The sequence below is a fragment of the Microtus ochrogaster genome, chromosome 7 (genome assembly GCF_000317375.1).
Source record: "Microtus ochrogaster isolate Prairie Vole_2 chromosome 7, MicOch1.0, whole genome shotgun sequence".
Classification (NCBI taxonomy): Eukaryota; Metazoa; Chordata; class Mammalia; order Rodentia; family Cricetidae; genus Microtus; species Microtus ochrogaster.
The window spans coordinates 81,082,954-81,093,298 of record NC_022014.1 but is presented as its reverse complement, the minus strand read 5'-3'; the positions used below and the strand labels follow the sequence as shown (position 1 = coordinate 81,093,298).

Sequence of the window (10,345 nt, the reverse complement as noted above, 5' to 3'; positions counted from 1 at the left end):
GTGCCCCTATAACGCGCTGACAGGTGAATGTCATAAACCTTACATGACTCACAACCTTTGGGTTTCCTCCAACATCTTGGAAATCAGTGGCAATTCTTCGGGTTACACAAAAGCAGGCCATGGACCTGATGCAGCCTCTGGGTTATGTCAGAGAGAGCAGCCCAAACAGCCCTGTAAGAATTGGGGAACTGCTGGCCAGTACAATTGGGTCTCCTACACCATCGTCATGCACTAGGGACACCTATGTGCAGAGGCCAGAAAGGCAGCTGGAGTCAACACTGTGGAGCTGGCTCCATCTGCTGCCCTGCCCCTAAGCCTTACCAGTTCCTGCTCCAAAGGTCCTGTCCCCAAGTAGAGGGATGCCATCACAACTCGCCTCTTGGCTGTTTTTATCTGCCCCTGGAAAAGGAGTAACAATTCTATGTTACATTCATTGTTTTTGTAGTCCACTCGGAGGCAAATCACATCTAAGCTGAATGGCTGGCTCTACGTCCTCACCGTTAATTCTCCAATTAGCAGAGCACAGACACAGTGACTTCCCAAAGGAGGGCGCACAACCTTAATTCAAATATTCAGTCTGCAAAGCAAGGCACAGTCTAATGGGACAACAAAACACCACACAACCACTAATGAGTGAAGGAGATCAGGGCACACATGTATGTATGTATTATATATGTACATATGTGTATTTGTCTAAGTGTAATGTAAATGTGTAGACACACATATGGGGACATGGAACCACTTTGGGTTTATTCTACCATGTTTTGTTTTATTTTGAGATAGGGTGACACTAGCCTGGAACTCACCAAGCAGTCTGGCTGGCCAGCAGGCCCTAGGAGTCCAGCCACCTCACCCAGCCTTTCCTGTAGTGCTGGGGATGGGACTCATATCTTCATGAGGTGGGCACTTTACCAGGATGAGGGAGATCTGTGCACCCTGATGAGAGCTCACCCCCACAATGTGCTGCTAAAACAGAAAACACACAACCTCACAGATGAACCCCACAGGCACACAGCTGCACTCACGTCCAAAAGGAGCATGGAGACTTTTCTTTTCTTTTTTTTTTGGGGGGGGGGAGACTTTTCAATACCTCTGGGAAGAAGGACTGGCAGGAAGGGGACAGAAAGCTGCATTTGCCAACATCTGAAGTCTGGCTGTCTGTGATCAAACATGGGTACACACATGCACAGGCACACATGAAAGACAACACATCCCAAGTTGTCTCAACAGCCAGTGTCCTCTCTAGGCCCTGCTCCAGCCCAGGAGAATAAAGGATCCATCTTCAAATTCAAAGCCCTAGACAGCCACCCCCCAGGAACGTCAGCAAGCACATAAAGCGCAGCAGTGCACACTGCCACATCTGTTATCCCAGCCCTCGTGAGATAAGAAAGGAAGATGGGAGTTTATATCGAGTTAGGGGCCAGCTGAGGCATCATGGGACTCTGTCTCCCAAAATTGCAAAGACCAACTCCAAAGGACACAGGAAAGCATACTTAGAAGGAGGCCCACAAACACAGCACAAGCCTGCAGCCGAAAAAGAGCTATCACCCCAGCTAGTACGGTCCACTCAGGAAGTTGGGCATATTGACTAGACAGATGAATGAACACACCCCTGGGAAATGCTTAGGCACAAGGAAAAAACAAACAACATCCTCAGGCTGCTACTTCCTTTGTTTTGTTATCTATTAAAATCGAGGTTGTAGAGAAAAAAAACAGGCAGAGTCAGTTCAGCCCCAACCACCAAAGTCTACAGGGCTGCTCACTACAGGATGCCAGGATCCCAGACAACCCCTGTAGAAGGCAGGCACAGGAACAGCCAAAGACCAGAGGGCCAACATCTGTCACACATGTCAGGTGGCGAAAGACCTGGTCCACACTTAGCTGCATTTCTGGCGGATTCATTCTTTGTGTGTGCGCCCATGGACAGGGCTGAGCTGGGTTCATGCCCATGTGTGGGCCAGTGCCCATGGGGCCCCTTGCTCTTGTTGCACCCTGCTTCTCCATTCTCTTCCTTATTGTCCGTGAGGTTGGTCCTGCAGTGTCCTCCTCTGACCCGAATAACTGGTTATCCCAGGTGTCAGGAGGCCGGGTCATTCTCTGCACCTGCCCACAGGTGCAGAGCGAACTCTTCTGTTGCTGAAGAGAAGCAGCAGGGGGCCTGCATTACTTTGTCCCTGGACCGGAGGGCAGACTGGAGGACCAGGAGGCTTTCTGTCGATGAGCGCTCACTTTCTCCAGAGATGAACCTGAATCTGGGTCTCTGCTATCTCCCAGCACTCTGCTGGTCACCAGATCTCCATTCCAGAGCCATTGCTAATATGAACAGAGTTCACGTAGTTAAGGATTAATTAGCACTGAATTACTTCATTCCAGTGAGCAGTCCGACTATGAACTGGACGTGTAATGGGAACCTGAGCACTGTGAAAAGCAAGACCTCAGCGCAAAGGGACATCACTTCCAAGGAGAAGGAAGTACACACCAGACAGACGCCAGTGATCCAGGATGCCAGCAAGGCTCCTGATCTGAAGGGCCCTGTGACCAGGTGGCCACTGCACATACTTATCAGATCCCACCTCAGACTCCCCTAGGCAACACAGCTACCCAGATGATGCTGCCACCCAGGGAAGGGATTTTCATCACAGCCCCCCTCATCTTTTAGCAGAGGACTGGGGGCTACCAGTCCTCACTGCCTCCACACTCAAGAGTCTAGCCACGTTCTCGCTCCTCCCTGTTCTGCGACACTGGCTCCCCAAGAGGTTTCTGCTCAACTCAGCCCTAGATGAAGGTGAAATCTGACAGAAGAGGCACAAGCTAAGCAAAGCTGCACCAGAGTGGGTGTCAGGGCCTAGCAAACCTTGACACCCTGCCCCCATCCAACTCCTGTCTCAGTTCCTCAAGCGACTTACCTTTAAGAGCTCAAAGAACTCTGCAGGGGAAGAAAGCACCCTGACGTGAGAACTGGGGACTCCGAATTCCGGGACCAGGTTTCTGATCCACTGGAACCTGTGCACACCTTCGGGACATAGGCAGCAAGGTGGGGAGGTGATCTGAGGAACAGTTGGGGACAGCAAGGGAGCCAATAACAGCCATGGTGACCTGGTTAAAGAAACATGCACATGAGCTCTGTGGACTGACTGATTCTTTTGGGAGAGTTTGGCCATTTCACATTTCCCCACATAATTTAAGTCCTCCTCCCTCCTAGCACCTCGAAGCAGTTGGTGTTGCACAACTAAAATGGCAATGCCTATATACAAACCCAACCAAAATCACTCCCAATAACTCAGGGGCCGAGTAAAAGCAGCCACAAAAAAGCTCACAAAGTTCCTGCCTGGCTTAAATCTGCCCCTTTGACATCAACATGCCTCAGAAAACCCTGGCTACTGGTGGTTACTTGTCAGGGATGGCCCAGAGGCTCCCAAACACAGGCTATTGATGCTGTTCTTGGATTCCCCCAGAACCAGATAGCAAGACTGCTGAAGACACAACACGCCTTAGCTGTGGGACACTGAGGACTGCACCTGGATGACCTGAAAAATTCCTCCCTACTGGGTGGCTTCAACAGTGCACACCAGCGGGGAGGAAAGTCTTCCATAGTGGCCCCAGCAGTGACCACCACCCCCCACAGGCAAAATGCCCCATGGTGCAACAGTGGCATGAAGGATGCGGGGTGACCAGCCACCTTCTGTCCTCTAAGGCCCATCCACAGGAAGGAATTCATTCCTGGTACTGTAAATCTGATCAAAGGTCCATGGCTTAGAAAGTCAAGCTCTAGGGGGAACCTATTACTGTCTTTGTTTTTGTTTTTGGCTTTGTTGTTGATTTTCTTTTCTTTTTTTGCTAAATAGACGTGTTGTTAAACTGCCTTCTAAATATCTATGGCTATGCCCATGGGCTGCTCTCAACCTTGGCCAGAGAAGCCTTTCTGTAGTGGCCAGCAGTTAATGAAAACTGGTTGAGGGTTGAGAGTAAGTGATTGCTGAGTGCTCAGCCTGAACTGGACATCTCCATGGAGCTCACCAAGCCTCAGAGAGCGCCCAGGAAGAGAACAGCAGGGGTTTACGAGCTGAAGGATGGTGAAGAGGAGAGCTGTGAAATGCTGGCTTCTGGGTGTGATGTGGCTGCTGCGCCCAAGAACTCGGGGCGGCTACAGTGCCAGCACAAGGGCATGCCAACAACATCAGTTGGCATTCCAGCAGCCAGCACTGACTGCACTCGCTGGGAAGGAGGGCAGGAGCAGCAGCTCAGCAGTTAGGGGCTCTGGCTGCTCTGGCAGAGAGCACAAGCTCAGTACCCAACACTGGGCAGCTCACAGCAGCAACTCCAGGCTAGTGGACCCAACAACTAGTGGACAGACAACTCTGTCCACTGCAGCACAGCACATGCCACTTGCACACACAGGCTCAGCGGCGGAAACAAAAAGGAATGTTTTTTATTTTTAAAAAGGAAAGGATATGAAGATTCTGCTGGGGAATAGACAGGATCAAGACACATTGTATAAAGGTACAAAATTGCCAAAAAAGTAAACAAAAGACACATGTTTTTAAATTCCCTCCTAGGATACTGGAAACAAGGTTGGCCAGGAAGAATAACAATGATGAAGAGCCAGGAGACTCAGGACTCCTGGGCTCCGCTGTCAGAGGACCTAGAACACCAAATCTCTTTACAACTGCTGTAGGGAGAAAGGCTGTGCAGTGCTGTGGGGAAAGGGCTGATCTTTGGAGGGGCTGCCTTGACAAGAAGGCCCCTCAGCTGTCAGACACATCTTCCAGGGTCCCACCAACGTGAGGCTGACCGCACAAAGCATGAAGCTACACCCCAGGAAGCCTCAGTGTATCCAGGCTGAGCCATGCCCCTGCTGCCCCGTGCAAAACCCCACACAAACCACTCTAAATCCCAGACTGCAGAGAGCAGCAGGGAGCCTTCCAGTGTGTGACTGGGAAGGGTTCTGGGCAGCATTTCCTCAGCACCCTGGGGCTCAATGAAGATTCCAGGAAGATGATTTCACTGTTGGTCCACTCCAGCAATGACTCTGCCCAGGGCTCCAGCACTGCAAGACACCAGATGGCCCCCAGCTGCACTTCCCAGAAAGCCCACCGGTCTACCATGACCAACTCACTGCCAAGAAAATTTCAGTCAACAGTGGAAGGTAGTGGCTCTCTGGGTCTGGGAAGACTTCACCAGGCCCTGGCCACCTGTGCAGAGATGAGAATGCAGCATCTCCCTGCTCTCAGCAGGGAAGGGGAGGGGAGGGCATCCTTCCCGTTGCTGCTGGTTTGCAAACAAAAGTCCTGAGTGTGATTGCTGCCTGAGCAGGCTTAGAGGAGGAGGGAGAACCAGGAAACCTCCCAGCTAACCTGGGAGACCCCCAAGAGGTGCAGCCTGAGCCTCCCTCTCATGGCACATGCCCACCATGTAGAGCAGATGAGAGAGGACCTGGTCTGCCTGCTTTACTCCGTGCCACACCCTCAGACCCACACAGCCACCATGTGTGCAGAGATGCCCACCAGCTCACATAGAGGAAGGTGAGGATACTCAGCCACACTAGACAGTCCAGAGCAGGGCCAGAGTTCTGCCAGACACACATGGTCAAAGGGGAGGGAGGGGAGAGAAGGTGATGCCTGGAGCTGCGGGAGGCTTTCAGCAGGCAACACAGAGGGGGAGGGGCTCTGGACAAGGTGAAACCTGAGCAACAGAAGCGTCCAGAAACCAGTGGGTGCTGTGTGCACCCATACTCATACCCTACAAAGTATCAGGGCAGGCCTAAACAGCCACAATGGCAGCAGTGACTGCAGGGGTGGCAACCTTGAGCAGGCCTCTCCCCTGCCAGCAGCTCTCCCTGGGAATGTTCCACTGGGGCCTCAGTCCAGAAGTTGTTGCAGGCTTCTCTGTACTGACTTCCTGTTTAATCTGTGTACTGACTTCCTGTTCAATCTGTGTACTGACAGGTTTATTTTTGTGAGCAAGAAGGAGCTGCAAGGCCAGCAGGGTTTGCCAATTCACTGTAGAGACAGTCCAGGCTTCATGTTGCTTCCACACACTCATGGGGGTGTGCACCAGTAAAGGACCCCACAATGACAGCACACACACAGGAGACCCATCTGGACTGGAGGAGCTTGAGCCTGGTCTGTTCTAGGGCCAATACTGTGGAGGCTGCTCCTGGCTTCCCACAATGCAACTCCTGAGGTCTGTCCCAGAAAAAAGCTCATCCCCACAAGCACCAGACCCATTGTACAGTCATCCAGTCTCCGGGGGCCACCCACCTGCACGAGTGATTTCCCCTAAGCCAGGCCGTTTACTAAGAAACGGCATGGCCTGGGTCCGTGGTGAAGGAAGGCCCTCGCTGCCAAGCCTGACAACCTGAATTCAATAACCTGAAACTCAGATGACAGGAGGAGAGAAAGAAAGAGAGAGAGAGAAGAGAGAAAGAAAACTTAATACAGCAAGTGAGTGGCACTCACAGACAGTCAAGGATTTTTTTTTTTTTTAAAGAAAAAGAAGCAAAGTCAGATGGTGGTGGTGCACACCTTTAATCCCAGCACTCCAGAGGGCAGAGGCAGGCGGATGTCTGCGAGTTCGAGGCCAGCCTGGTCTCGAACTACAAGAGCTAGTTTTCAGAACAGATTCCAGTCTCGGAAAATGAAAGAGAGAGAGTCCTATCGAAAACTAAATCTGAGAGCTTCAAGGCAGAGGCTGCGGTTACTCATCTTGTCACGTTCCCATTTAAGGAACCGAGCCACTGCACAAGCACAACGTCCACATCACAGCTGGTTCCCCTAAGTCATCTCTTGTCTAGATAGCATCTAGCACCCAGTTCTAGTAACACAGAGAAGGAAGTGGTACAAACAGACATCAGGCTCTGTGGGCCTTTCCTCTCTGAAGGCCCCTCCTTCCTCCTGGAATGTCCAGGGAGTAGACAGAAGAGGGCCTGCAGGCCAATGATTCCCCTACCTGACACCCAAAGCCTAGGAGGACATGTCACCCTCAGCACGAGGGGTCAACAGTGCAAAGCTATCCTCAGCCTGCAGTCCTGAGGACCCAGGACAGCATCCTCTCTCAATTAGCTGCTCAGGCCACACCCACAAGACACCTGACTCTGGGTGAAAGTTCAGCCAGACTTAAGGCCTCCTGTAGACACTGCAGATAAATTCACCCTACCAACAGGGTCCTGTGACGTGGGCACAGGGGATGTGAAAGCATGGCAACGGGCTTCTTCCCACCACCCCAAGGACTAAGAGATTCAACCAGCCCAGAGCAAGGCATGGACACGCTTCTTCGAGCCCCCTATGGATGGCAAAATTAGCCTGATATACCAGAGCATCCTAGGCAGGGCAGTGTCCCCCTCAACACTCCTCCATGAGGGGCACAGGACAATAGTGCCAACTGAGCTCAAAATTGTCAAGCAGAAATTGTCAAGCACAATTGTCAAGCAGAAAGCCACAAGCACTTAGGTGGAGCAGCAGGAAAGCCCATCACACCAAGTTTTGGGGAGCTGCCTGCATCTACGGAAAGACACTGGCTTGCCTCACCTTGTGGGTGGGCCGCAGAGAGACTGCCTAGCTCCCCCATTCTCAGTAGAGAGTAAGAAAGACAAACCCCACCCCAGAAGCACACTGTTGCCTATACACGTCACCCTCTGTAGCTCCCTACAACCCTGGAGCCATAGACCCCGATCTACCTATCACCAGTGGGACACTGGGACTAAAATTCCTTCCCAGGGGAGGTGCAAAGTCCCCAGCACACCAAGGGTGAAAGCACCAGAGCTCACTTCAAGTGTTTTCATGGCACGGCAAGGGCGAAGGGGTATTACTGGGGTGTATGTGCTCCCACCAAAAGACCACACTGGAAACTCTTTACCCAGTAGGAAAATGACTTCCCCACAGGCACAGGATGGAGCCTCTCCCCAGCCCAGACCCCAGCCCTGTCCGTGTCCACGTGCAGGCACTCCCTGCACGCAGCAGCTGCTATGGACACTCTTTACTCAGCTGAAGTCTCTGCCCACCCCCCCGACCCTCAATGAGGGGGGTGAACAGTCAGCAAGCCCAGCAGGAATGACTTCTCAAGCTGGCACAGCTGAATGCCCCAAGACGGCGGCTGTTGACTCAGAGGATAGACTGGCACAACAGGCAATGGCAGAGCTGTGAGCAGAGACAGGCCCGAGCCAGTCCTGGGTCCTTTCTTCTCCTCCTAGCGACTATTTACTCAGGAGAGGGTCTCTTGGCCCTCCCAGGCCCCTGAGGGGTGTGCACAGACAAGTCCAGTCAGGATGGCAGCTGTTCGGCTGAAGGTAGACCTGTAGACAGACACAAGCTGTAGGTCACTGTTTGGGGCTCTGGACAGTGCTGTGAAGCAGGAAGGCTTTGTCCTGCGCAAGACCTCGGGGCTCCCTCTGGGAAAGAGGATTCCTGGCACAGATGATAGGATCCCAGTCAAATGTGTCCAAATGGCCCCAAAATAAGTCTTGAGAAGAAGCTGTGGTCTTTGGTCACATTTTCAGAAACTACTTTTTAAGAAAAGGCCGCCCTCTGCCCGCCCACTTCCCCATCACACACATGTCAATGTGAAAAGGGAGCTGGTGAGAAGAGCAATAGTCATCACTTCCTGAGAAGTCGGTACTTCCTGCAACCCCGGCAGCAGCGGCCCTTCCTGACTTCTGCAGTCTAAGTCCAGTCAGGGAAGTGATGCTGCAGGTTACTCAAGACCGTGGCCACTGGACTCCCCCAGTAAGTACCGCTCCAGAGGCCCGGCTGCCAGCATCCAGATACACTGACCACAAGCCAAAAGAAAGTCGATGACATTGGGGGGCTGGAGAGCTAAAAAGCCCACAGCTAGTAAGGCATACCAAGAACAAAGTGCGTGACGTGAACCGACCGTGTTTGCCCTTCCTGGGTCCCGCCAGGCTGCCTCCTTCACCATTCATCAGTATTTACAAGGGGATTAGCTATCAGCATTTTAATCCCGGGCTGTTCTCCATCTGCCTAGCAGCACACATCCAACAGGACCCCTCACCCCAGTTAAGATGCACTCAGGGACACTGTCAATAGCAAGCCACCAAGCTACAACTGCAAGTGAGTCACACAAGGTCACATCTGAGCTCTGAGGAAACAACTCTTTGACTCGGATTCTCTCCTTCCCACCCATCCTAACTGCACAAATAGCAAACCATGAGGGGACTGAGGAGAACACAGGTTGGTGAGAAAGTGCTCGCTTAGAATGTGCTTAGCATGTGCAAGAGGCCTGTGGCTCAAACCCCAGCACAACCATAAAAATCTTGACAAGTTGTTAGAGACAAACACAGTGGCCTGAAGCACAGGCAAGTGGGTAAGTTGTTCAACTACACAGAGTTTGAGGTTAGCCTGGGCTACATGAGACTCTTGTCTCAAAAACTAAACTAAACCAGAGGCAGAGCTCTAGTGGGTTGGAAAGGCTGACTCCCAACATCAGAAATGGCCAAAGGAAAGCACCTGCGGGAGCGTGAGGGCTCCTCAGAGCAGAAGTGTCTCAGAATGTACCACGAGCCTTCCACCACAAAGGAAGAAACTCCAACTGAAAGAACCTCTGTGGCCACCGTTTCCCTCTCACAAGCTAGGAAATAAGGACAGTGTCCCTGTCTCTCTGTGCCCCCCACAAAGGAAACAGGCTTAAGTTTAAAAAGTAAAGAGTTGTGTATTTATTTAGCTCAACTAACGTAGTTTTAGAGGAATATTTCCTTATATGGCAAACAAACTCAAGCTTAGGAAAGAAGGCCCTCTCAACACTTCCCAGTAGGTCTCTTCTGCTCCAGCTAAGGAGCCCGCCTTGTGCATCGCTGGTCCACACCCCTCCATCCAAGGCATGGCCTCTCCTGAGCACCTCAATGTAGCTCAGGAGCCATAAACCTGCAGCTTTTACTGCCAAAAGCCGGTGCGGCCGGTGTGGTCAAGCGCTACAACCTAAACACTTGGTCACGTGACCTGCGTCAGCATCGCTTTCCCCCAACACCCATAGCAGGCCTGACTCTAATCTGGCCCTCTATAGTTTTATTCACCCACTGCCCCTGACTTCACAGGAGCACCCCTACCTCCCAAAGCTCAGGGCTGTACCATTCACAAACCACACAAGGACCTAAAATCTGCCTTCCTAGGTCTCTGGCCCGGCCCAGGAGACTGACTTGCTTATAGCTCCTCTCCTACCTAGCAACCCTCCATCAGTTGTTAGACATGGTTCAAGGGCAGGCAGCGGTGGCACAAGCCTTTAATCACAGTGCTCGGGAGGCAGAGACAGGTGGATCTCAGAGTTCAAGGCTAACCTGATCTCCAGAGCTAGTTCCAGGACTGCTAGGGCTGTTTCACCGAGAAACCCTGTCTCA

General features: G+C 52.1%; 1 protein-coding gene across 1 annotated transcript in view; it reads right to left on the bottom strand.

Moving 5' to 3' along the window:
• Positions 1–10,345, bottom strand: part of Pgs1 (phosphatidylglycerophosphate synthase 1) — a 37,212-nt gene that overhangs the window by 22,755 nt on the left and 4,112 nt on the right. The window contains exons 2-3 of the mRNA XM_005350809.2: positions 2,907–3,096; positions 322–399 (exon numbers count right to left, since the gene is read on the bottom strand). Of these exons, the coding sequence (XP_005350866.1) occupies positions 322–399; positions 2,907–3,096 (268 nt within the window). The remainder of the gene's footprint in view (positions 1–321; positions 400–2,906; positions 3,097–10,345) is intronic.